The sequence below is a fragment of the Zingiber officinale genome, chromosome 3B (genome assembly GCF_018446385.1).
Source record: "Zingiber officinale cultivar Zhangliang chromosome 3B, Zo_v1.1, whole genome shotgun sequence".
In the NCBI taxonomy this organism is placed as follows: domain Eukaryota; kingdom Viridiplantae; phylum Streptophyta; class Magnoliopsida; order Zingiberales; family Zingiberaceae; genus Zingiber; species Zingiber officinale.
In genome coordinates this window covers 314,413-341,767 of record NC_055991.1, presented here as the reverse complement: position 1 = coordinate 341,767, position 27,355 = coordinate 314,413, and the positions used below count along the sequence as shown (strand labels likewise).

The 27,355-nt window shown below is 40.1% G+C and overlaps 5 protein-coding genes, 1 non-coding gene and 1 pseudogene across 12 annotated transcripts; 5 read left to right on the top strand and 2 right to left on the bottom strand.

Moving 5' to 3' along the window:
- The first annotated feature begins 5,532 nt into the window (after positions 1 to 5,532).
- TRNAS-CGA lies at positions 5,533 to 5,614 on the top strand. Its single transcript has one exon. It is a non-coding gene; the product is annotated as a tRNA-Ser (tRNA).
- Positions 5,615 to 6,279: 665 nt separating this feature from the next.
- Positions 6,280 to 10,650, top strand: LOC122055314 (NAC domain-containing protein 82-like). 7 transcript variants are annotated; one of them, XM_042616686.1, is made up of 6 exons: positions 6,280 to 6,403; positions 7,132 to 7,581; positions 7,745 to 8,022; positions 9,006 to 9,314; positions 9,395 to 9,784; positions 9,897 to 10,650. In XM_042616686.1, exons 2-6 carry the CDS (start codon positions 7,425 to 7,427, stop codon positions 9,987 to 9,989), a joined length of 1,227 nt encoding a protein of 408 aa, XP_042472620.1. In that variant the 5' UTR covers positions 6,280 to 6,403; positions 7,132 to 7,424; the 3' UTR covers positions 9,990 to 10,650. The 7 variants fall into 7 exon arrangements, with proteins under 7 accessions (XP_042472620.1, XP_042472624.1, XP_042472626.1 ...); XM_042616690.1 differs by lacking the exon at positions 6,280 to 6,403 and having other exon boundaries at positions 9,903 to 10,000; positions 10,096 to 10,650; XM_042616692.1 differs by lacking the exon at positions 6,280 to 6,403 and having other exon boundaries at positions 9,903 to 10,000; positions 10,092 to 10,650.
- Positions 10,651 to 10,786: 136 nt separating this feature from the next.
- Positions 10,787 to 13,062, top strand: LOC122055313 (putative clathrin assembly protein At1g03050). Its single transcript, XM_042616685.1, has one exon. It carries the CDS (start codon positions 11,050 to 11,052, stop codon positions 12,859 to 12,861), a length of 1,812 nt encoding a protein of 603 aa, XP_042472619.1. The 5' UTR covers positions 10,787 to 11,049; the 3' UTR covers positions 12,862 to 13,062.
- Positions 13,063 to 13,404: 342 nt separating this feature from the next.
- Positions 13,405 to 20,068, top strand: LOC122055311 (GDP-mannose transporter GONST1-like). Its single transcript, XM_042616684.1, has 10 exons — positions 13,405 to 13,588; positions 14,767 to 14,943; positions 15,826 to 16,030; positions 16,153 to 16,292; positions 16,803 to 16,932; positions 18,082 to 18,180; positions 18,927 to 19,081; positions 19,262 to 19,378; positions 19,504 to 19,601; positions 19,689 to 20,068. Exons 1-10 carry the CDS (start codon positions 13,578 to 13,580, stop codon positions 19,730 to 19,732), a joined length of 1,176 nt encoding a protein of 391 aa, XP_042472618.1. The 5' UTR covers positions 13,405 to 13,577; the 3' UTR covers positions 19,733 to 20,068.
- Positions 20,069 to 20,210: 142 nt separating this feature from the next.
- LOC122055312 lies at positions 20,211 to 22,101 on the bottom strand (annotated as a pseudogene).
- A 1,125-nt stretch (positions 22,102 to 23,226) lies between these two features.
- Positions 23,227 to 24,378, top strand: LOC122055308. Its single transcript, XM_042616677.1, has one exon. It carries the CDS (start codon positions 23,294 to 23,296, stop codon positions 24,305 to 24,307), a length of 1,014 nt encoding a protein of 337 aa, XP_042472611.1. The 5' UTR covers positions 23,227 to 23,293; the 3' UTR covers positions 24,308 to 24,378.
- A 5-nt stretch (positions 24,379 to 24,383) lies between these two features.
- On the bottom strand, positions 24,384 to 25,889 carry LOC122055309. The gene is made up of 2 exons (XM_042616678.1): positions 25,298 to 25,889; positions 24,384 to 25,216 (listed from the first exon to the last, which is right to left on the bottom strand). Exons 1-2 carry the CDS (start codon positions 25,646 to 25,648, stop codon positions 24,602 to 24,604), a joined length of 966 nt encoding a protein of 321 aa, XP_042472612.1. The 5' UTR covers positions 25,649 to 25,889; the 3' UTR covers positions 24,384 to 24,601.
- Between the last annotated feature and the right edge of the window lie 1,466 nt (positions 25,890 to 27,355).

Sequence of the window (27,355 nt, the reverse complement as noted above, 5' to 3'; positions counted from 1 at the left end):
ACGTCCCAGCAAGCCTTCCCCCATATATTGGCCACTTACACTAATAGCTAGTAGTCATCCGTGATTTGCTTCCTCCGTATTGACCTAAGATTGGACTGATGGGGGCGTTGGGGCCCAGCAAATCGTCTTTTTGCCACATGTCCATTGCGATAAGCCTTTTAACAATTGAAGCAAGAGTCAAAAGAAAATTCTCATCATAATAAACTAAATTTAACCCTAGAAAACAAATCCAAACTCAAATACGATCAATAGTCGCTAAGGGGGACACAAATTCCAATTTCCAGTTGGTCATCGCTATATAGTGATAAAAATCATCCAAGGACCATCCTACTTGACCTTCACTTTATCTACTTCAAATTCAAACTTAACCATGTAGTAACCATTATCGAAACATCCACTTAATTTCCACAACTTAGTAGTTTCACGACCAAGGCATCATGCCAAGAGTTGCATAACTCTTGGAAAACCCGATCATCAATGTACACCTTTGATAGCAACCTATTTCATTCTCATGTTCCATACGAACTTTTTTTTTTTACTATAAAATTTGACTTCTGCCACAAAGGTGGAGCTTGTTTATTTTCCAACACTTTATCACAAAAAGAACTAACAGGTGCCCGTGCCACCCTCAAACCAATTCCTCCAAACTTAATCTTCTGAACATTGTTATTAGAACTCCCTTCTCCATCTGGCGAATTACTTAGTGGAGGTTGAGAACTAACCTTGTAAAGAAAACCATGTCTTCCATAATCTCCCATATATAAAAGTTTAGATTTATGTGAGTTATATAGAAATAAAATAAAATAAAATCCTTTCTAGGCCTTTTAAATGTGTTATGATTAAAGAAAAAAGTAAATAATGATAAAGAAGGTAATTGGAGAGTGGCATGTGGTTTAGGGGAAGTCATTAGCCCTATTAAGGGGAGGTCAAAGTCAACATAAATTCGATCACTGACTTCATACGACCCATGATTCTTTGGATCTTCGATTCCATATCGTCTCCAACTCCGTGTAGTCCTTGACTCCATGCGATCCACGACTCCGTGTAGTCTTCGATTCCATGTGGCCCTGAGTTTCCTACTCCATGTAGTCCCATATTGCATACGACCCACGACTCCATGTATCTTCTGAGCCTTTAACTCCATGTAGTCTTCGACTCCAGACCGCCCGACTCCCAGTTTCTCGGATCCGAACTGGTATACCCAACTTTTGACGAGCAAGGTGTTGAATTGTTGCTCGCTGAAGATACGAACAACACTGCCATTTTCCCTTGAAGAACGTGGGAAACACAACCATGTAACTCCAAAGAGGTGAGCAGCGTAGTTATTTATTTCTATTAACATGTGTCACGTAAGCACGAATTTCGGAACATGTGGAGAACATGAAAACACAATTACAACTCTATAAAAGATCGCCTACCCTCACATGTGCAAGGGGTAAGCATCTGAATCAAAGCAACTTCTACTACTCTCCTCCTCTTCTATGGTAGATTGACTCGAGCGTCGGAGTGACTGAGCTAAAATACCCCTATCGTCATTCTAATCCTCTCATTCTTTTTTCCTTTCTATTCCAACTGATCTCTTCCTGAAACCCTGCTGCCCCCGAGGTGATTGAAGACTTGATCAACAACAATACCAATTCATGAGTCGTTATTTGACGATGTTACACAAGATCAAATAACTTTAAATTTATTTTACTAAATTTACTCAGTAACAAACATAGAAATAACTATTTTAAAAAAGCAAGGTTATCTTGTTCCTTAAAGTATATTATTTTTTTTCTTCGCCAATCTAATTCAAAAGCTCTCTCTGAACCATTCGAACTCAAAAGCTCTTATTGTTTTAAAAATATATATATATCCTATTGTTTTTTTTTCACTTTAGTCGAAGAGATATAAAATGATACTAAGGGGGCGTTTGGTTTAGAGGAATAGGAATAGGGAATGAGAATGAGAATCATTGATTACCATTGTTAATGTTTGAATTATAGGAATAGAAATACAAATAAGGGAATGAATCCTTGAAATTGGGTAATGACTCATTCCCATGTACCTTCCCTTCAATGAGCCATTACCCTATTTTTATCGATCAAAATATTTCTTTATTCCAAAAATACCCTTGACCTAAAACTAAAATTTTTTCCTTTAATATCAAATATCAAAATATATTTATTTATTTTTTCTTTCATATCACTTCTCTCTCCTTATTCTCTCTCATCATATTTTCTCTCTCATCATTTTATCACACACTTTCTCTCTCCTTAATCTCTCATATCACACTCTTTTTCTTCTTTTTTCTCATTACACGTTCTCTCTCATCATACTTTCTCTCTCCTCAATCTCTTCCATCGCACTCTCTTCCTTTTTTTTCTCATCATACTTTCGCTCTCATCATACTTTCTCTCTCCTCAATCTCTCTTGTCACACTCCCTCTTTTTTTTTCCTCAACACCTTTCTCTTTCATCATACTTTCACCCTATCATACTTTCTCTCTCCTCAATCTCTCCCATCACACTCACTATTCTCTTTTTTCTCATTACACTTTCTCTCTCATCATACTTTCTCTCTCACCATACTTTCTCTTTCCTCCATCTCTCTCATCACACTCTCTCTCCTATTTTTTATCATTTTATTTTCTCTCTCTTCATCCTCTCCCATCATACTTTCTCTCACATCATATTTTCTCTCTCTTTTTCTCTCATCATGCTCTCTCCTATCACGTTCTCTTTTCTCATTTTCTCTCATCACACTTTTTCTCTCTTCATTATTTCTCATCACACTTTCTCTCTCATCATTCTCTTTCATCATATTTTTTTTTCTCACATCTAATTTTTTCTTTTATTTTCCTTTAAGGGTAAAAAAGGAAATTTTAATTTATTCCGATAGAAAATATACAAGTAACCAAACATTGCTTTTGAGAGTGATATCCATGCTCATACCCATTCCCATTCCACAATACAATGATTCTCATTCCAATTTCTATTCCTAAGAAAGAACCAAACACCCCCTAAATATTAAAGAGTTGAATAAGGATGAAGTTGAAGAGACAAATAAGTGAAGTTGTGCTTAATTTTATCTTATTTAATAAGTTTGTTATCAAGTCAAATAAAAAAAATTTAAATGAATTAAATTGTCGAAAGTGATTGTTTAAATTTAATATTAAAAAAATTAATTTAGTTTGTTTAGATGCTTTTAAATTATTAATTCAACTTTGTTTTACTATTTATTTATTTTTTATAAATTTTAATCGTATTTAATTAGTTATTGAGTTTGATATCATAAGTTATAACCAAATACATTTTTATAAGCATAATAATTTAATTTGATAAGCTATTTATTTAATTATCAAACTGCATAAAAAACTTTATGAAATATCCAAATCACATATCCTATTTTTAAAATTAACAAATTACGTATCCAATATTTATTTTACTCCTTCACATTTATCTGAATCATTTTGTTATTGTTGTTAAATATGGAGATTTTTTTTAAAAGACTGATTTATATTAAAAAAATCATTTAATTTAATATATTATATCAAATTAATATTTAAAAGTACATATATAATTAGAAAAATAGACAAACACATATAACTTACTTTTATATCATTCCAAGCTCCCTAGATTCATCAACCGATTTTATCCTGGAGAGTTCAGAATGACATGGAACCAAGTATTATGTATAGGTCCTGTGCGACCGGTAAGAGGGGGATGAATTACTCTGAAAAGACAAAAATACCCTTTCTCAAATATTTTGACTCAAGTAAGATGAACACTTTAAAAAAAATATCAAATAGAATAAAAATAAAAGAAGTTATCAGATGTTACTTAATTATAATTGGGGAGGTTGTTAATTAAAGATAAATGAAATGCACTAAAAATTCTTCTTTTGTCGTAGGCGGATAAGCTTTTTACAAGCGTCATAAGTATATAACTTGAAGAACAGGATAGAAATTTGATACAAAAAGTGTCGTGTTCAAATTAAAAAAATCAGGGCTCTATTTATAGTCTACTCGTTGAAAATAGTTGTTGCTGACATGACAACTCCAAGTGACTGGACCCACTCCGGGCACCCCTCAGCTATGTTCCTTATCTGCTCACAACGTCTATGTAACAGTGTGAAGATAAAGTTTTATCATAGTCCGGGGGCTTGGACTAACTCCGGGAGCCCGAAGTGCCACCAACGTGGACCCAACGATGAACCTCAGCAACGGGCTTTGTTGAGGCGCTTGTTCGGCACCAAAGGGGTTCAGACACCTGAACCAACTCTAGGCACACTGACAAGGTCAACTTCGTGTTGATTTTGTCTGGTCTTCCGCTCCAATCACTTGGGTGATTTTCCGACTTTTAGGAGTTAAGCTCATTCGAACCCAACTTTGACATTCTTCTCGAGCAATCTTCCACTTCGACTTTTCGTCCCTCAGAAGCACTGCGTGTGTTCTTCTCACTCTACCGGTGTACTCTTTTGCAGTTTCTCGTCCCTTGAATGCACCGAATTTGTCGACTTGATCCCCGTGCTATCCTTCTCGTCTGCCACATCTTCAGCTCGACTTCTTGCGTTTAAGTCTCAGCACACTCAAACACAGGGTATTAAATACGTAGAGCCTACTTTGACTTGGTTGATTATATCAAAACCAACAGGTACTATACTATGTACATGCTCTCAAATATCAATTTAACATAAATATATTTAGAGTAGTGATTTTTTTAATAAAATTAAAATTGTTATCATTTTAAAAAATATTTTAATCAATTAAATTTATTTAGATAATAAATTAGCAATAAATTAAAATTATTTATTTTGTTACATGAGTAAAATTTTGATTATTGTTTAAAAAATTATTACTTTTATATTATATCAAATTAATATTTGAGGGTATATATATAATTAAGAGAATTAGATGACACATATCACTCGATTCAATGTAATTTTGAGCTTAAGTCTATAAGTCGATTTTGACCGAAACTTACTAATGGATTTAGTGAACTCGAAATTACATTAAACTAAATTTTATGTGTTTGTCTAAACATCACTTTGACATAATCTATTTAAAAAAAAAATCTACGTATTTAAGTTAAAAATAAAAATCGAAGCAATTGATTCAAATAAATGCAAAGAGATAAAATGAATATTGAATATGTGATTTATTAATTTTAGTAACAAAAGGTGATTACGTTCATCTCTAGTGTCTCTGTCAATTCGTCTCAGGGTCAATACCGAAGAAGTATATTATGAGTGACTATTTGTCTTTGAAATAATGACTAACGTATGAAAAAAATATTTATCTTGACTATACTTAAATTTGAATCTTTGATCTTATAATAGTAATATCTTATAGGCTAGTTATTAGGCCCTTCTGACATGATTTAGTAATTTTTAAAGTAAGGCAAGTGAGAATATTTCAGAAAATTTCGTATGCGGTTAGGTAAAAAGTTGACATCTATATTGAACATACAAAAAAAATCCAATAATTAGGCCAAATGGTAGCTATTATTAAGAATAAATATATAATAGTTTGCTACCAAAATAAAAAGCGTCGATATGTCCGAGTGGTTAAGGAGACAGACTCGAAATCTGTTGGGCTTTGCCTGCGCAGGTTCGAATCCTGCTGTCGACGCATCTTATTTTCGTTTTATTTACGACGACCCTCCTAATTTGTTTAACCTGCAATTAACAATTTAACGACCCTCCTAATTTGTTTAACGTGCAATTAACAATTTAACTTTATGAATTATGATAGATTAATAGTTTAATTGCATTAGCATAATACTCGTATCAAACTATATACGTCGCGTGGCGTTGCAAGGTTAATATATTATCCATTCATTAATCCATTATTCTAATCACCAAGCCAAAAAGTCAAAATTGGAACTAGCTGTTTGACTCGACTGATTAGTGCTCCAACCACATCCTCCCACGTGGAACCTAAATGAGAGGTGCAAAGGGAACTTCCTAGCTAAGAAAGAAAATGACATCTACGTCCTTTAAACTTCTGATTTTATTTTTCTTGACCTCATTAAGTGATTGTTTTTTTTTATTTTCAACGAAAATATACATTTTAACGGCAATGATTAATGAAAAAATACTCGATTTTAACTATCGATACCAATTTTGACATAATTTAGAAGGTTAGAAGGGCCTACTTGAGTATTTTATGACAGGAATCCCAAACTCGTAATTTATTCATTTGCAGGTGCTGATATGGGTATTTGATAAACTCGAGAAGGGCCTATTTTTTCAAAGGACATATGTTTTATATTTGTAAAGTTCTTGAGCAAATGTGCAAAAACTCAGTCTCTTCTTTTCTATAAAAGACTCCCTCCTACTCTCCTCTGCCCCCTTCACCCGTAGGGTCAAAGCCGTCAAGGGCGGCGCTTGCACTCAGCTTCGATAGGGTTCCGCAGGCGTAAGTTTGCCTTCCGGAATGCCTAATCATGCGAACTTGATTTGTTTTTCTCTTATCGATCTTAGTTCTCAATTCTCCCTCTATTCTAGTTTAAAATTAGGGTACTCTTAGCTTTTGGCTAGCTATTATGAGATATTTCAAAACGGATCGTAGCTTTTGTTTTGATCTAGATAGTTTTCCCCTTTAAAGAGTTTGCGTGTTCTTAGATCTGCTGATTGATCTTCCTACTGTTGAGTAATTTAGTCGGTTGACTTAAGTCGCGAGTCAACGCTGGTAAAATTTCCCTCTTTTGAAGTTAGTTGCTTATATCAATTTCCCCAGATCTATTTTAGGAATTAGTATTTTGATATGCTTCTTCATAAATGTCTGTGACCCGAGGGTTGACTAAATATCCCATATTATAATTTAGTTTTTGACGATATGTATAGGTTGGATTCAGGATATATGTTTTCCAATTCCTATAAAGTAGATTCAGGATATATGTTTTCCAAATCTGGTAAAGTAGATTTCTCTAAGCACGAGCTGGATATTTATGATTCATTTTAGATCTCTTAAGAGTCTGCGGTCTTCCATAGAAGAAATTCAACTTCAATTTTTAATTTTCTCTGTGCTGTAGAGTTCTGATTCTATTTCCTGCTACATGCTGCTTCTGTTTTATGCATTCAGTTCGGTCTTTTCCTTCTTATCTAATGATTGAACTTTGCCTAACGTGAAAACTGTTCTTGCAGGATTGTGCTTTTATATCAAATGTATTTTGACATTAGAAAGGAATACCCTTGGTTTCTTTGGCCTGACTTTTGGTTTATATGCCGTAAGCGGCTGTGGTGTTCTCATCGAATAATATTTTGCCACTGGACTTGATAAATACAGAAGTTTTATCTTGGAACTGGATTTACTAGATATACAAGGGCCTTGTGAAACATCCAGCTCCAAGACTGTGACGATTATCATTACTATTAAGTTGAGTCTTATAAGAGTTTTCAAATCTCATTTTAGTACTATTGTGAAGAATTTCATCATCATGGCCAAGAATAAACTCCCCCCAGGTTTCCGCTTCCATCCAACTGATGTCGAACTTGTTTGGTTCTACTTGAAGAGAAAAATAATGGGAAAGCCTTTCCGTTTTGAAGCTATTACTGAAATTGAATTGTACAAATTTGCCCCTTGGGATCTCCCAGGTGACCTAACGTCTTCTTTGCCTTTGCCTTTGCAATTTCTTCATTTTTTTTTAATGCTGGAAATTTCAAGGAGTTATGACCTGGGATTGTTATGGTCTACTAAAAATCCATTTTTGTTGGTCCAAGACATATAACCGGGCTATGCAATTTTTTAATTGTGCAGGCAAATCTCAATTGCATAGCAAAGACCTTGAGTGGTACTTCTTCTGTGCTAGAGATAGAAAATATCCTAATGGCTCTAGAGCAAATCGCACAACTGGAAATGGTTACTGGAAAGCTACTGGAAATGATAAAGTTGTTGTTCACAACTCTTCTACCATTGGGATGAGGAAATCTTTAGTTTTTCATGTAGGAAAGCTTCCAAAAGGCAGCAGAACTGACTGGATGATGTATGAGTACAGACTAGAAAGCAAGGAACTGGTTGATGCTGGATTCTTTCAGGTTGCACTTGATTTCACTACTATTAAATCTTTAATGCATTTCTGATATGTTCTCAATTGATAGCATCATATATTATTGTAAATGCTCTGCTGTTTTGCTGTTAATATTGTTTGCTTAGTGTATTGTCTATGGTAAGCTTGTGTCAATTGCCACAGTAAGCATTGTAGCCTACCATGCGATTGTTTCACCATTAGATAAGACTAGAACTAAGCCTAAACAACTAATGCTAAAGTTTAAAATTCAAATGGGTAACTGGTCGAAAATCCTAGAGGAGTTATTGGAACTAGAACTAGCCATTTGTGAAGGTTCATGCGTCCTGGTTGTTGGAGTGTGCGGTAGATAAGTGCCGAATGGCCGTCCGTGGCTGAGACACGCTGCCCACTTGGGTGCTATTTGAGCACTGGTCATAGTCGAGGCATTTGTCTACCATCCTACATCCACCTGCATAGCTAAAGAGATTGACCTTCATAATACAGGTTGCATGTTTGTTCTGTGCTTGTGATTTTCATTTTCCAAAAGATCTAGAAGCTTAGGCCTAGGTTTTCTATCGTTTTCCAGAACTTGGAAACTAAAATTGGTATCACATATAACAGTTCTTTCAGAAATCAGAGTTACTAGGTGTTCACAAAGCATCATGATATGTACGTAGGATCATATTTAGACTTTGTTAGCCATTGTCAGAGCTTGCTTGTGCTATAGGATAAGGATTCTCATGGTAATCCATTTTTATAGTTGGAAAAATGCAGCCACATACCATTGTGGATCCTAGAAATACTTCAGAAGGATGTAATAGTAGTCATTATGAGCACAATGCTTTGCTATTAATAGGTGCGAAGCTATATAAATTGTGAGAAACATATTCTCGTATTGCTTTTTCTCATTCTGATATAATGATATGGGATTGCTCTGGAATATTGTTTTCTGTGTTATCTGATTATTGGTATTCCCTATTTTTAATAAATCTCTCTCTTTTTACATTACAGGATGCATATGTTCTCTGCAAAATCTTCCAGAAAAGTGGTTCAGGTCCTAAAATTGGGGAGCAATACGGTGCACCTTTTAACGAAGAGGATTATGATGACGACACAACTACTGAAGATTCTTTTCCTCTGGGTCCAGAATCCTTAGCTTGTCAAACTACTTTGTTCAATCCTGTCACTGAGCAAGCTATGACCTCTGCGGTCATTGAGACATCTTCTGACCATGATCTTCTTGAATTTGATGGAATACTGCTGGATGAATTTTTAGAGTTTCTTAATAGCTCTCCACCTAGAGAGAATGCTCATCATGAGGTATCTGCCATCATTCCTATGTGTATGTTAAATACAAGTTTAATTAATGTTTGTGTTGATATTTATTAATTGCCTAGCAGGTCCCTGATTCAGCTGTTCCCAATGGAACTGTTGATGAAACCTCTTCCATAGGCCCTGAGGAAATCTCTACTGAATTAGAAAATATATATTCTCACGAGCCGAATTCTAACAACAAGGCGTCTGGAGACAATCTCGACGGAACTGCTTTATCTTCTATGCTATTAGAATTTGAAAATGACCAGTATGTGGAGCTCACTGATTTTTGGTTAACCGAGGATAACACTCCATGTCAATCTACCATGCTGAATGACGCATTAACTTGCACGCATAATAATCTGGTTCCCATGCCTGATTCAGTCCCTTACTTTTCTAATGATGGCAGTACTTCAATGCATTATGCTTATGCAGGAGCTGAAATTACCAATGGACAACCTACAATTAATGTACAGGTGCATGTGGCTGATTTCCGTCTATTTTCAGTTTGGTTTATTTCTTATGTGTTTCTTTGAACCAAAATTTCTGTTTGATTGTGAATCTGATTATTTTATGTATTTGGATTAGCAACAGACAGAAGATGTTGGAATATTTGCCTATCACCCAGATGCTCTTGAATCTGAATCTCTTCTAGCCAGTTTCACCAACCCTTTTCTTTGATACCATGTTAGGTAGGCATTTGACTTCAGAAATCTTCATATAATGGCCGACTCACTTGAAAGTTTCAAGAATGACAACTGAAATGCGCTAGTTTCTCTGCAAACAGACTGATTAAGATTTTCCAGAACTCTTGAAGAATAAACTGCTCAGATACCTCTGCTGAAATTGAGTTGGCCGTCTTGATTCTTAACCTAAATCTACAACACTCTACGTGGCAAAACTTGGCTCATTGAAATGCATTCAAGTTTTCATGCTGGTCGTATGCCTTCCATACATGTTGTATAGCCTGGTAAGAATCCTTGAAAGATGCCACTGTGTAAAGCAACTTGATATTGCAACCGTTGTATTGGCTGTGCTCCTTACCAGAAAACATGATCTCCAGATCAAAGCTTCCGCTGCCCCATTGATTCGTCTAAATATTGTACCACCTACGCGCAGGATCACAGCCAACATTAACGATCTTATCTGTTGCTAAGTCTGTTGGCCCAGCATGCACACTACACCTTTCATAATTGATCAGTCCTGTGGTTCTCTACTACTATTACCATATGCCATTAGTTTCTGCACTCGCCTGGCAAGAGAACCAATAGATGAAATGTCAACTTGTGTATTGATCTGTAATAGAATTCTGAAATAATATATTTACCTCTTGATCAGCTCAGTTTTTGGTAGCATGACTGCTTCTGATTGTGTCAATGCTTTTGTTAATTTATTGAATATCCAGGCTGAAGCAGGTAGAATCTATTGACCCCTCAGTTTTTGGTAGCATGACTAACTTGGGCTGGCGTGGTTTGGCGACGGCCCTGAACCCGACGGTGTTCGCCCAACACGACGACCAGGAGAGGAGGAAATCGTCAAAGCGCGACGACCACCGGCCATTTGTTTGTCTTTTTTAAGCCTCACTTGCTCCTACTTCGCCGCGGCTTCTAATGGCGCACAACTCTCGTTCAAATCCCTATCCACTGCCACCGCAATCGACAACCACCCTACCGACGAAGAAGATAACCCCACACGCCTCTCCTCCCTTCTTCCAACTCCAGACTTAATTACTGCTCCGACCATGTCCCCGAGCAAGCTCCGCAAGGCGATCGGCGCCGTCAAGGACAAGACAAGCATCGGCCTCGCCAAGGTCAGCAACAGCACCTCTCTGTCGGACTTGGACGTGGCCATCGTCAAGGCCACTCGCCACGACGAGTTCCCGGCCGACGAGAAGCACATTCGAGAGATCTTCAGCCTCACGTGCTACTCCCGTGCCCACGTCGGTGCCTGCGTCGCCACCCTCTCCCGCCGCCTCGGCAAGACCCGCAGCTGGACGGTGGCCCTCAAGACCCTCTTCCTCATCCACCGCCTCCTCTTGGAGGGCGACTCCGCCTACGAGAAGGAGATCTTCCTCACCACCCGCCGCGGCACCCGCATGCTCAACCTCTCCGATTTCCGCGACACCTCCCGCTCCGACGCCTTCGACTTCTCCGCATTCGTCCGCACCTACGCCCTCTACCTCGACGAGCGCCTTGACTACCGCATGCACGGCCGCCGCAAGCGACGCCCCAGCTCTACCAACCTCGACCACGACCAGGACGACGACGCCGACCCCTCGGCCACCGTCGCAACTGGAGCCGTCACTGCCGCGGCCACTGCCTCCGCCTCCAGAGTCGCCACTCCGGTCAGAGACATGCCCGCCGATCGAATCTTCGCTCGCACGCGGCACCTGCAGCGGATGCTAGAGCGCTTCCTCGCATGCCGCCCCACAGGCGCCGCCAAGCACAACCGCATCGTCGCCGTGGCGCTTTATCCGCTGGTGAAGGAGAGCTTCAAGATATATTACGATCTCGTCGAGTTGATGAACATCTTCGTCGATCGGTTTATGGATCTTGAGGTCCCCGAGTGCGTCAGCGTGCACGAGATCTTCCACCGCCTCTCCAAGCAGTTCGACGAGCTGGACCTGTTCTACGGCTGGGCTCGGGCTGCCGGCGTCTGTCGGTCATCTGAATATCCCGAGATCGAGCGGATCACGTCTAAGAAGCTCGAGGTTATGGAAGAGTTCATCCGCGACAAGTCCGTCCTCGCCATCGCTAACCGCCAGCGCCAGGAGGCGGCGGCTGCGATCACCGTGGCCGCCACCAAACCACCCGAGGAAGAGCCCGAGCCGGAGTACGAGAAGAATGCACTGAAGGCGTTGCCGGCGCCGGAGCCCGAAGAGGTTGAAGAGGCGCAGCAAGAGCGTGCCGTGGCAGTGATCGAGGATAACTCTTCGTCGCCAGAGAAGACGACGAAGGAAGCAGAGGAGGAAGACGTGGACTTTTTAAACTTGAAGGGAGACGCGATGACAGGGGAGGAGCACGGCGACCAGCTTGCTCTCGCTTTGTTCGACGGCCCATTGGCGGACTCTGCGGCGCCCAAATGGGAGGCGTTCGAGGCCGAGGATTCCTCAGATTGGGAGACGGCGCTGGTGGCGGCGGCGACCAACCTGTCGGACAAGAGGGCGGTGCTCGGCGGCGGCTTCGACATGCTACTGCTGGACGGGTTGTACGCGCAGGCGCAGGCCACGGCGGCGACGGAGAGGCAGGGTCAAACCGGGAGCTCGAGCAGCGTGGTGATCCCTCCGCCGCAGCCGATGCTGGCATTGCCAGCGCCTCCGGGCGCAGCCGGCGCGGCGGCCTCTGGCAGCGACCCGTTCGCGGCGTCGACGGTGGTGCCGCCGCCGTCGTACGTGCAGATGTCGGACATGGAAAGGAAACAACATCTGATGACGGATGAACAGTGGATGTGGGAGCAGTACGCGAAGGAGGGCAGGCAAGGGCAGGCGGCGCTCGACAAGTTGCAGCAGCAGCAGCAGCAGCTCGGTCATGCCGCCTACGCTCGCATGCATTGAATATGTCCAGTTCCTTCTTCATCGATTGCTCCATCTCTTCTCTTAAATTAAATTTCTAATTTTGCTGGACGATACAAAATCAAAATTCATCTTTTAATTTTTCAATGTTAATCAAATTTTCATTTAATGATTCTTTTGGGACGCACAATTTAGAATGTGTGGATATAGGCATGTATTTACATTATTATCATTATTCCTTGATATTTTAGTAAAAAAGACAAATTTATCTGCACTAATTGTTAATATTTTTTTTATGGATTAATTGAAGGGGAGCCCTATCACTTTTTTACTGTATAAATCCTTATACCTATCATTTATTTCTTAAAAAAACTATTATTACCTTATCATAATTGTCTAAGACGATCCATTTGCGTGTAGTCAACTTTGTACTGCGCATGTTATCTAGTTCTCACGACGCGGTCGCGAAGAAGCGGACCGTGTTTGACCGATTAAGCATTGGAGAATGGAGAAAGAGATTTGTCTTTTGCGGACCTTTTTTTTCCTCATTGAATATTTATTTTCCGAAATGGACAGCTTTAAATATTGTACGGTCTCACGGCAAAGATCGCATCGGAGCTCCAAACCCTGCGAATCTTCCGAGGGGCTCGCTCTTCTCGCTGATTTGTCCCTCCGCCTGCTGTTTGACCCTTTCCCATCTTTGCGCAATCGGCCGGTTTCATTTCGGATAGCTGATTTTCGATCGGTTCTTCGTGCTCATGGGGTCGAGGTGAGTTTCTGTTAAAATCCCGTTTTTTTTTCCCTCTCTTGTTCGGTTTCTGGAGCATATTTGTAAATGTTTGAAGCCTCGTCCGTTGCTTTTGAGTTATGGAAGACGATGAGAAGTAGCTTTGACTAGGAAGTTCGTTTTTCTTAGTTGAGTTGGAGTCCAGAATGTTGTCGCGAAGGGTATCTGATGAGTTGGGTTTCGTCTTCTTGCTATAAATGGTCATTAAATTTGGCTATTGCTAATTTAATTTATCGTGCTTTGATGTTTGAAGGATGAGTCTTTGTGAGATATTTTTGTTTTTATTTGATTGATACCTCTATTGGCTTCTACCTACTTAACGATAAACGACAGAATTTTATCTAGCTGTCAGCGAGCTTGTTCTAAGTTTAAAAGATGAGTTTTGATATTTTCCCCCAATTTTATGATTTGCAATTTCCTTACTGAATAAAATGATCAATTCTACTCACATGAAATTCTTAAAGTCTGGGTGTATGCTTTCTTGTTCTTTCTTCCAATGGTTATACACGAGTCTCAAGTCATATCTGTACGTGGGTCTTTTGAGATGACTAAATGAGGTTCCTATGCTTATAATGTACAAAAAAGTAGCTAACATCTATATACTTGTACTTCTATGATCAAAGAATTATGTTTCATATTCATGGAAGAGAGAACTAAGATGAAAGTTCTTAGGTGGCTCGATTAGTAATGACCTTCCTTATTATTGCACAAGGTTGCAAGATCAAATCCTGCCTTACTATTCTTAATTTGTGATTTAGCAATGACCTTCCTTATTATTGCACAAGGTTCTAGGATCAAATCCTGCCTTATTATTCATAATTTGTGAAACTGTAAGGAGATTACTTAGATGAGCCAAAATTGGTTTGGCTTTCATGTTCAAGAGAAATGTGATGCTTTTCCATGCTGGTTGAGACTTCAGTCTAAATATGCATTTTCTCTGTTTATTTAGTTGTAATAAATTTCAATGTAATTGACATGTGTTTTGTGTAGTCACTTTTTTTTGAAATCTTAATTTTAGCAAGATAATGTTTTCATTGTGTTTCTCATGTGAATCTTTCATAAAATATCTCTAATTTATTTTATTTATATTTTTTTTAGCAATTTTGGCTTGGCAAAAAATTGTTCTTTGTTTGGTTGATAAAATTCTTATCCATTATTAGTTTCAGAGTTCATCCTTTAAAATCTCCTGGTGAACTCATCGGAAGAACTCATTCAGAGGCTGTAAGTAGCCTAATCCCAAATGATGAAGGAAATACTTTGAGGAGCAATGATCAGCATAGAATGTCAGACACTATCACAGTCCCCATAGGTTCTGGACAAAGAGATACTGTCAACAGGCAAGCATGATAGCTTTTGGCCCGTATTTTTACTCACCTTTTGTTTGGTAACTTATTTTGCTCCTTGTCTATCAGCCTGTTAGTGTAAACATCTAAGAATTTTATTTTTCTTTCCTGGATTTCATTTTGGTAACAATTATGTTTATAATGATTAATTGATTTTCATCAAATTTGATAAGAGAGATCATTCCTAATGTTAGGTTCAGCATCATATTTGAGGAGAAAGGAAGGTAAAGTTTTCCACGATTAATTAAAAGCAAAAAAGTAGTTAGTTACTGGATCTATCTACAGCGACAAAAAAACATTACAAAGAGAAGTGACATCGCTAAGCATGATGAACCAAACACTATTACACTAATTACAGTTTGTACATCCATTTAAAATCACTTATTCACCAATGTGAAGCATCTAACTTGTTGATAATAGACTTTAAGTTAGCAGCAAATTTGTTACTCTCCTTACCGGAAATAAGTGTATCTATCTTCTGGATGACATAGTACTTGCACTCCTTTGTGAATCAAGTAATGCATTGCACCAAAGGTTAGCATCATGAACATTCTTGAGGACATAAAAGTGAAGATTCATAGATGGAATACTTAGCAGGCAAATAATCTCATTGTCTATGTCCTTGCTTGCTCAAAAATTACAAAACCATTTTTCTGAAATTTCTTTTAGATGTAGGGATAATTTCCTAGCCTTTAAGGAGTTGAAGAATCCAAGTGCACCACTGTCACCAAAAACAATATTTATCCTGTAATACTTTCTTCTTTGTTCTTTTATCACTGTTTTACACCAGCTATTTAATGTTTCACCACCCTTTTTCTAACTATATTTATTCGAGTTTCTGGCATTTCAATTGTGAACTTCTGCTTTACTGTGTAGATCAGGAGCAAAGTATTTTTACGAGCCTAGCATGGATTTGGAAGATGGTAAAGCTGAAAAAGAGCAGGATAGTGCAAGGATACAGAACCAGGCTCTTGTGTCTGGTCTAGCATACTGCATAACATCAATTAGCATGATTTTAGTTAACAAGCTTGTACTGTCCGGCTATGATTTTAATGCTGGAATCTCCTTAATGTTATACCAGGTTTTGTAGCTCAATCTCATTTATCCATATTTTTTATCATGAAATTTATCAGTTGCTTCATTAATATCACATGAAGTGTTACATATTATTAAACTATTACTCCATATTGCCTTTGGTTGCAGAATCTTGTGTCTGTAACTATAGTCTCCTCTTTGAGTTTGTTCAACATAATATCAACAGAACCACTCACATGGAAATTGGTTAAAGTCTGGTTGCCAGTGAATGTTATATTTATTGGGATGCTTATCACAAGCATGTTCAGGTATGTTACAAGTCTCAAGAGCAGAGATTGTTCAGTTTTTTCTTGAGACAATTACAAATACAGATTGTATCTGCTATCATTCCGTTAGATTGGTTATGCTCAGATGAACTTTAAAATATTAAGTCTATGGGGGATGAGATGACTAAATTTTAAAGTTTCAATAGGAAACTTCTACTGGCGTACTGAATTTTGCTCCTCTTATGTTTTCTTTTGGTTTGTAGGCACAGCCGCATAGTTTGACTGTCTCCTGTAGCAATGGAGTTTATTCTACATATAGGAAAACATTAAATATATTTATCTCATCTTCTTCATCCCTACAAAGCATATATCTAGGGTAGTAGTGTAGGCTAATAGTCCTTATCTCAATTCATCGGTATGATTAGTTTCTGGCATCATTCACTGCAAGCATGGGGTAGGCAGTTTGATTTGATTTGATTGGTTATCTTTTCCTTGTTGCATTAACATGGAATTCTTTTATATTTTGTCTAATATGTGATCTTCTAAATGCAGTTTAAGATACATGAATGTTGCTATGGTAACGATTCTCAAGAATGTCACCAATGTCATTACTGCCCTCGGAGAAACATACATTTTCATGAGGCATCATGATAAAAAAGTGTGGACTGCCCTCTGCCTAATGGTATTTCGTTCTTCAATATAGCTTCCTATAATAATGCTTTTTTAGAGAGGAATATGTAAGTCATGATCAATTTTGGTTGGGTGCATCTAGAAGCTAATCATTAAGTGCAATAAATAGGCCCTGCATCAGACCTAGGAAGCAACATAAGGTTGCTACCTGATATAGCTTCTTCCAAACCTATCTACATGGTCCACCCAGGCCAAGCAGATTGAAACTCAGTTAAACAAAATTGGAATTTACTCTACTTAAACCATCTATGGTGCTCCTGCTTGGTAGAGCATAGTGGCATGTATGAACAATCAAAGCTTTGAATCTGGCACAACAAAGCAAACTTGGCAATGCGGTGAAAAAATCTTGAATGAGAGGTCAAAGCTGAAGAACTTTTAAACAAACTCCATCCTGCCAATCCAAACAGATTGAGACCTAGAGGAGTAAATCAAAACTTTTTCTGAAATTACTTCTCTGAGTCCAAATACACCAGCACTGTATCTATCACAACATTATAAAGAGTGCTGAATCCCCCATTCTCCACCAAAGAAGAAAGTTTCGGTTCCTTCCTGCAAACTGATTTTGAATAGCTCATAATACATAATTAACCCATTCTTATGAATTGGAAATTTTGAAATATGTGTTCTGCAATTCTCTGTGCAGCAAACATAGCAGGTCCTTTATCACATAGCCACTTAATAAATTCCATCCGAGCAAGATTGATAAAACTGGACAGCTTCTACTTACTACGAATAAATGATAAAACTGAAATGTGAATAATAACTGTCTTTATTGGGAACTAAATATAGAAATAAATAATGACATGACAGTAGTCATGATAAAACAATGTTCCTCTTCATAATTGACCATTTTTGTCTTGTGGACCAGCAGGGCATGTTGTTTATATTTTGTAAAATATCTGTCAACATTTAAGTAGAATAGTTTTTAGTGTTGTTTTTTCTGGATCGTTGTGTATATGTCAATAAATGGGAGATATAGAAAGAAATAGAAAACTGCCCCTGTGATTCAATTGGCAATTATCCACATACAGTATGGGCATCCTGAAAAAGAAAATTGCTCAAACTTGATTCTCCATGAAACTGTAGGAAAGTCTACTATAGCACATTTGATTTCTGATTCAACTTTATCCTTCTGCTGCAGATCATTTCGGCAATTTCAGGAGGCATGACGGATCTTTCTTTTCATGCAGTGGGCTATTCATGGCAAATTGCAAATTGCTTTCTAACAGCAGCATACTCAGTAAGAAGATTCACATATTTTACTTTGAAAGCCTAAGTTATTTTGTGAAGATGTCTATAAAATCAAAAGTCTGAAAAAAAAAGGGCAACCCGGTGCACGAAGCTCTTGTCATGCGGGGTCCCGGGGAATGATCCATTGTACGCAGCCTTACCTTGCTTTTTGCAAGAGACTATTTCCAGGATTCGAACCCGTGACCTTTTGGTCACATGGCAACAACTTTACCGTTGCGCCAAGGCTCCCCTTCAAATCAAAAGTCTAAAACCAACTACTAATTTCATGCATACACGGACGAAGATGCTTGCTGTTGCTCAGTTATTTAAGTAATTTGTTCAAGAAATTAAAGTTTTAAATATCAAGAAAATCTGATGTTTAAATTAAAAGCAAACCGACTATCTATTAGTCAGCTTAAATCTGGGCACCAATGACTCTTTGTTTTAACATACTCTGAGAAGTGTTAAAATCACATCATAATTAGTCGCTTGTCTATTGACAAACCAACAGAATTACAAACAGTTGAACCTTGATCCATTTATTAGCCATTAACCTTTAGTTTCCACAAAATCACCAGAATTTTATCCACTACAAGACAGTTATTCTCATTACTTCATTCTCTGTGATTGTTGATTTATATACCTGTTATAAATATACTGTTCTAGGATAACATGCTTGCTCTTAGCATATTAGTCAAATGGTTATAAACTTGTATATCTTCTAGTATTCATTTTCTATCATGAACTTGTTCTCAGTTAACGCTGCGATGGGTTATGGATAGTGCTAAACAAGTCACCAAGTCTGGAAACTTGAATGAATTTTCAATGGTTCTTCTCAACAACACTCTATCTTTACCACTGGGGATAGTACTGATGTTTGCTTTTCAAGAAGTGCAGTATCTCTATGAAACGTAAGTGTTGAATTATACTTATTTTCCTTTTTTTTTTGTTTTTCAAGAAGTGCAATATCATTTTAAGTCCTTGGAGACATAAATAGGTAGACTGTTTTCTGTTCTATCGGAATTGTTCATAAATTCAATTCCATCTTTGTCGTCTTATTGGAATTATGTATCTATCAAGCGATTTGACAGGCCACTTTTGAGGATGCCTATGTTTTGGTTAGTAATAACTTTAAGTGGCATTCTGGGTCTTGCCATCAGTTTCACTTCTTTGTGGTTTCTTCACCAGACAAGTGCAACTACTTACAGGTACATCCCTATTAAAACCAGATGCAAGATTCGAACTGTTTAGTTGATCCCTTCCTATTTTGTGTGCCCTAAACACATCCGATACACTTGAACCAATCATATCAATTTTTCTTTTCCTTCTCCAGCCTTGTAGGATCTCTGAATAAGATTCCTCTTTCAATTGCTGGATTATTTCTTTTCAAGGTTCGAACAAGCATGCAGAACCTCTTGAGTATCCTTTTCGGTTGGTATTCATACTTATATATTGGTTAGATAACCGTCTTGTTCCTTTTTCAGCTTCCTGATAGATGTATGAAAACCAAATATGCAGGACTCTTAGCAGGAGTATGTTTTGCTAAAGCAAAATTACGGTAACATTCTCAATCATATTTACTGAAAGAGCCTTCTGTGGAGCTGCTCAGAAACTGGCGTGGATGTTTGATTCCAAAGTTTGAGCAATCAGGATATGCACTGACAATGTGGACATTTCACATGTCGGTGTCGGCTGTTAATACCAGATAATCCATGGAACCCAGCAAAGAAAATCATATCATCAACAGAAAAGAAGATCTAAGTTTCTCAGATTCAGCATAAATTATTTGGGTAGATACAGGTACTCTATCACCAAATGTTTCTGATAGCCATTTTCTTCCCCATTTATTAGTTCTATTTCAAGTTTAAACTTGTTTGAAATTGAGTTCATTGAGAAGTTTGTTTCAATCATTGAGCTTTGAAATGGTTGTCCTCATCACTTATTCTCCAAAAAAGTGTCCTGAATTATATTTGCATTCATCAGTAGACTTAGAGATTTAGTGTGAGCTTTAACCTTGTCAAAACCAACAAGTATTGTCTATCTTCTGTGATTTAATCTTTACATGTCGCCTATGATCTATCTCCAGGCAAACAGAATCAATGGGTGAAAAACATTCTGTACTTTACCAAATTTCTCATGTATCATCAATCACCTAATGATTGTTTAAGGTTCTTCTTAATGTGAAAGAATCCTTGCCTAAGCTTAGCTCTCAATTTAATGATGGAGCTATTGCTTAGGCTAAGAAGGTTTCTTGCACCAAGATGAAGTTGCATTGCTCTTCAGCTGCCGGCATGGTGTCGGTGAGACATCATGAGCTTCTCCCATGACAAATTCACAGAGCCATTTCGACTTAGACTTGAACCCACTCAAGCTGACATTTATGAAACTTACCCTCTCATACATTGTCCCAGGGATGCCTTCAAGAACTGGTCCCTTCCCAATCTCTACCCCAACAACATTGTTGATGTAAAGGTCATGTCCCTGGTCTGGATGATCGTCTGAGCCCCTGCTGAATCTTATCGGCGCCTTCACCAGCTCCATAACCACATTGCTAACTGTGATATTGGTTATGTAGCCTCCCCTTCCTCGATATGATTTGATTCTTAGTGCAGCTGAAGAATCCCAGACATGAAGGTCCTCCACTATGATGTTAGCTATCCCACCTGACATTTCACTTCCGATACCAACCCCCGAGCAAGTAGGGGTCGTGCCAGACACTCGGCGGATAATGATATTTGATCTTGGTCGTGCCACGGCCATCCCATATTGATCCCATCTGCTCTTCACAGCCACTAAGGCATCCCCACTCTCAATGTAGCAGTCTTCAAGCAAACACGCGAGCTTGAATCACCATCAGTGTTTAGAGCATTAGTAGGCGCCAGTATCGTAATGTTCTTAACCACGACATTGCTGAAGATTGATGAAGAACAAGTTTATCAGTAAAATGAGAGCAAGTTTACTAGAGAGAAAAAAGAAAAAAAAGGACATGAACAACCTGCAGTAAACTGGATGAATTGTCCAGAAAGGAGAATTGAGGAAGGTGAGATTGGAGATGAGAATGTTATGTGAATTCACCAGCTCTACTAGGTGACCTCACCTCTTGCGTGATTGAGAGTTTTATTCCACCATTAGTCCCACCACATTCTTCCTTGCCCATCTATGCTTCCATTTTGCCCTGCAAACAACATTCCATTCCATTTCCATTTGCCTGATACTAATCAATTAATTTACAATTAATTAGTTTGATAATTATATCTATATATATATACGAACATTTTGAATTTTGGACGTGGCGATTAGAACTTGTGAGTCCAGAAATACGGCAGCCGCCTCAAGTAAAGAGTGAAACGGCTGGTGAGTGTTCCTCGGGACGGTCTAAGAGCTAGCGTATGAGGTGCTATCATTATGAGGTATGAGATTCGAATTTTGACATAGTTAAAATAAATATCTACTTCATGCGTTAGTCACTATTTCAAAGACTAGTAGTTATTCATGATTTACCTTTTGCCACCGTGAAACGGCTGGTGAGGTTGAAGCTGCCGGTGAGCCACTGGCCGGCTGGCACATTCAGCTGTGCGCCGCCTTCCTCTCCGGCGAGGTCCACGACCGCCCGCCTGAACGCAGCAGTGTTCGATGTGACCCCACCCCCGACGCCTCTGAATTCTGAGAGGATGCCATCGCCTTCCGCTGCCTCCCCGGCTACCAGTAGAAGGTCGCGCAGCTCTTCGGTGGGCCGCCAGCGTCACGTGGAGGAGGCGGGCTGTCTGAGAGTGCAGCCAATGGCGGCGGCAGAGTCCGCCACAGCGAAGCAAGGGCGATGAGGGAGGTTATGGCGAGGAAGGAAAGGACGGGCAAGAAGCGATCGCGGGCGAGAGAACAGAGGAGGCAGCCATTGTTGTGGCAGCTTGGCGGGGCGATCGGAGACTCGCGCCGAACCGATGGAATAAAAAATCAATTGGAGGATTGGCAGAGATCAAAACACGAAGGGAAGGATAGTCTTGGAATGAACAATGCAATGGGTTACAATCGACGTCGAGATCCATGGAGTTCGCGGACGGCGACTCGCCACCGGAGGATTTCCTGGCGGACAATTTTTCTCAGGATAAAATTCTAAAAATGCCCTCACATTTAACAACTTTCTAGAACGCCGTAGAAGTTTTGCTAATATTTAAAAAACCCTTAATATAATATAATATAATATGTCGGTAAGTTTTTTCTTTTCAAGGGGTTGAAATGTCACCCAAAACGGAAAAAAAAAAAAAAAAAAAAAAAAATCTTCGACTTCAATCTAAAAGGATGTTTACCTAACAATTAGTGGAGGGAGCCCACAATGGGTGACAATTTTTTTAATGCTCATAAAAGAATATCTTTAATAATCAATTAAGCAATGCATCATATTTTGGTAGAAAATCAAGCCTAATAAGAAGAATCCACATAATAATTCATAGATGTCACGTGGAATTCTACCTTTGATTTCTTTGATTTCTTCTCTGTAAGATCAAAGATTAATAAATAAATAAATATTTAAGTCCCTTTGCTTTTAATCAAAAATGGTTCATTGAATTCATAAAAAAAAACAAATTGTTCCAAAAAAGTTTCATCTATTAAATGGACTAGTTGAGCTAAGAGCTCCAATAAATTGAGATGTCAACATATTAGTCAAATTGGATTATTTGATTGAGACGAATGAATGTAGTGATTTAAAAAATTTGAATCGTTTGATTATGTTGAGTACTCTAAATAAAATAGTTTAGTTGTGTGAATCTATCACTCTGAATTGATGACTATCCAAGTTTTAGGTGAGTTTATCAGGTAGTTGGATAAATATAGAGTAGAGAGGATGATAGATATACTATTTAGTCATTTGACAGTTGATTATAAATTTATTAAAAAATTAATTAATCCATCACAGTTTTTTTTTTTTTTTTTGAAAAAATATATTTGGGTACGAACGTAAATATTTGGAAAGCCAAGCCCTACTTTGCTTCCAATGAAAGTCAAAAGTCAAAAGTCTTCGTCTTCGTCTGGAAAGAATTTTCTATTTGTATTCATTCAAAATCCCCAAATCTGATCTACTTCGCAATCCGATCGATTCAGCGGCAGCGGCAGCAGAAGCATCGGCCATGGATCGAGAGCCGGAGGAGCTTCAGTTCTTGGGCATCGTCGGCATCTATCAGGAGGCCGCCAAGATCCTCGCCGGCGGGCGTCGCCTCTTCGCCCAGATCGCCGGCGCCCTTGTTCTCCCTCTCTCCTTCCTCTTCTTCGCGCATATCGCCATCTCCCACCGCCTCTTCCACTCCATCCGCCGCGATGAGTACGTCCTCGACGACACCCCCCCGGGCTCCGCCTCCGAGTCCTCCGCCCTCCACCGCCTCGCCTCTGACTGGTCGGCCTTCCTCCTCTTCAAGGGATTCTACCTCCTCGCCCTCCTCGTGTTCGCGCTACTGTCCACCGCCGCCGTTGTCTACTCCGTCGCCTCCATCTACACAGCCCGCCACCGGGACCTCGCCTCCTTCCGCCAGGTCCTCACCGTCGTGCCCCGCGTCTGGCGCCGCCTCATCTCTACCTTCCTCTGGGCTTTCCTCATCCTCTTCGCCCAGCACTCCGTCGCCGTCTTCTTCTTCTTCTCTATCATGCTCGCCACCGGCGACGACTCCGCCGCCGGCCCCGCCCTCGTCATCTTCTTCCTGATCCCGCTCTACGTCGTCACCCTCGTCTACATCAGCGTCGTCTGGCACCTCGCCAGCGTGATCTCGGTCCTCGAGGACTCCCGCGGGCTGGAGGCGATGCGGCGGAGCCGGCTGCTGATCCAAGGCAAGCTCTTAATCTCCTGCATCATATTCGCGAAGCTCAACCTCTGCTTCTGGTTGGTGGAGTGGTGCTTCCGCCGCCTCCTGGAGAGCCGTCGCGCCCACACCGCAGGGTTCACCTGGCTGCTCGCGCTGCTGCTCCTCCTCCTCCTGGGGCTGGTGATCCTCTTCGCGCTGACGGTGCAGACCGTGATCTACTTCGTCTGCAAGTCGTACCACCATGAGAGCATCGACAAGTCGAGCTTGGCCGGTCATCTGGAGGCCTACTTGGGCGAGTACGAGCCATTGAAATCTCAGGATCTGCAGATGGAGCAGGTGAATGTTTGATTCATATAGATCCACACGATGTATGTTGCTATGATTTTGGAATTCACATAAAAATTTCAACTTTCTGATTCGATTGAATTGAGAGAATGAATGCGGCGATCACCGTGATCGCCTACCAAATCTTTCGGAGTACAGTGAACATTAAACACATCAAACAAAGTCAACCTTTTCTGGCGACAAACAAAGACTTTTCAATGTCAAACGATCTCTTGTTACGGCATTGAATTTGCACAATTTCTAGATGAAACAGGAACTTCTCCAATGGCGGCTTCTTTTTCCTTCTTGGAATCTTTTTCATCTCCTGCTGCAAAGGTAGGACAGCTTCTTCCTTGCCTCCACGATCTCATCCAGCAAGTCATCCAATTCCCCGACCAGGCTCTCACTTCCGCTCCTCAGCATTCCCAACCACCCCTTGAGCTCCTCCGCCATCTCCTTCACTCTCCCGCCGCCGGCGGCTGCCTCCGCGTCACACCTCCACGCCCCGGCACTCTCCAGCTCTTCCCTCAGCTCCTCAGTCCTCGCCCTCACCCGCCTGAATTCCCGCATCCGGATCCCCGGCGCTGCTCGTCCCGCTTCCGCTACCATCCTCTGCCGCAGCCTCGCAACGCAGAGCGACGTTTCCGACGCGAAGAACGGAGAGTAGCCCTCGCCGGCAGCCGCCAACGCCGCCGCCAAATCGGGCCCGTAGTGCACCGAGCCCCATAGCAGGATCAGGAGGAGGAGGGAGCCGGCGTTCCTCAGCGCGCAAAGCATGCTTCTGAAGCCGTTGAACGCATCGTATCTCGATTCCGCCCACGACGCTTCCTCCAATTTTAACGATGATAGTTCAATCCGCGTCTCCATTAGCGCTCTGTTCTCCTCCTCCAATCCCGTCGCCTCTCGCCGGCAAATCGAAACCGCGCGCATCGCCTTAACCAACCGAATCGAAAGGGTCGTAAAAATTAGATTTTTAAACCGGCATAAAACAGAGCATGGCGACTAGACTACGACCTGCCGAGCGAGTTGAGCAGTGGGGCCGCGCCGCCACCTTTCGACCGCCGCGACCATGTCAGCTCCGGCGGAGCAGTAGTTCTCCATCCCCGCCACACCGAGCTTGATGACGCGGCAGACGTCCCAAAGGCGGGAGCTTTCGTCCATATACTCGTCTAGCCACCTCTCCCCGACGGGGAGGTGGAGCTTCCTCACCAGGCCGGTCAGCCGGGAGTGGAGCGCCCGGAGGAGCGCCGCCGCGCGCTGCAGGAACTGCAGCGACATGAAATCGCTCGACGAAAAGCTCGCGTCGCCAAGGAGCTCGTCGACGCCGCGGACCAGGAAGGCGAAGAAATCGGAGGAAGGCTCCATGGTTTGCCGCTCCTCTCCTCTCCTCTCCCCTCCCCTCCCCGTCCTTTAAATTGTCGGATCGTGGCTCTGACGGAGAAGACACTCGCTCTGATCTTTTCTTCCCTGCAATAAATTTCAGCAAAAGAAGGCTGCAAAGTGAGGGAGAGGGGCTCCAAGCACCTGATCAAAGCCATGCAAAAGGGACGGAGCTACGGAGAGAAATCATTTTATTGCTAACATCCTCCATGTCCTTAGAAGAGACAAGAGTTGTCTTCAAACCATCGATTGATGGCCATGATTATGAACATTAGCTGTCCATACGAATTACTGCAGCGCAGGAGAACTCAGCTGCCTGAATCCTCAGTCAGTGTGTGCTCGCTGCAGCTCAACAATGATGATGGCTAGTGTTTCTTCGCCAGTTGTATCAAAAGAAAGGAATCGCAGGGGAGAGAGATGATCGTTAAACAGGGTTCCTGCAAAGCTGTGGAAGCGTGTTATGGTTTCATCATTCTTGTTGATGATCCTCTGCGTTGGGATTAAAGAGATGGTACAGATCAGTATGGGTTTATTGCAACGATCAGTCGCTGTTTGAATGATAGAGTAGATCTCCTCGGAACAAAACTAATCTTTTTTTTTTTTATTTTTAACACAGAGATATTAGGATTTTATTAATTCCTTTGTCTTTTCATTCTACTGCACAGATGCAGAGGACAGAGCTGGTAGGTGGGAGGAGAAAAACTAAGGTATTCAAAAAGGCATAAAAGTGTTGATTTGCAAGCTACAATATTAAATATTTAAGTCCCTGTTACTCTTTGTGATTAACATTTTGCTGATTCCGGCAGCACAGAGACAGTCAATTTTGATTATTATTATTATTTTTATCTATCAATTGGGGCGTGTCATTGTCACAGAGAGTGGTCAACGGAGCTGAGATCTCAAGTTTCATGCTGCCTTTTGAAGTTATGAGGATAGACATTGCATCCAAATCAAGGAATTTTAAGTGAACTTCCTGCTTTTGTTTAGGATGGATTATATATATATATATATATATATATAAATCTTATCTCTCTGTATCATCAATTGTTTAAGATCTTGCAAAATTTAAAGTTTATGAAATTTAAGTTTCCAAATCTAAAGCTTTTCAACTCATGCTTTCTATTTTTAACCCTATCTTAACCATAATTTTGGACAGCAACAGTAGACGTTTTCTTCTTTAAATAGTTATTTCAATATATTAGAAATTATTGCTTCTCCGTAATTGAAAGTTAATGCAACATTAGAAAAAAAGAAACAAAGAAAAGTCTAAAGCAGAGTGATTTGACTGTGCAAAAGAGTTGATTAAAATGATTCAAAAAAAAAAATGTGACAAGGCACATATGATTCAGATTTATGGAACATCACGTCTCTTTGAGATGGTCTAATGATTAACACATGAAGTATTACCATCATGAGATTTGAAATTTGAATCTAAAAAAAAATCGAGATAAATATCTCCCTTATATGTTAATTACTATTCCAAAAATTAATAATCGTTTATAATTTACCTTCTTTATGTTAATCCTGAGACGGATTGACGGAGACGCTAGAGATAAACGTATTCATCTTTTACCACAAAATTTATGAAACATCATTTTCTTGCAAAAATCAAAAGGTCAATGGATGCCTTCTAATTTCCAGCTTACAGTCAGCCAAAACTTCCAAAAACAATAAATTTGATCCTTATACGTC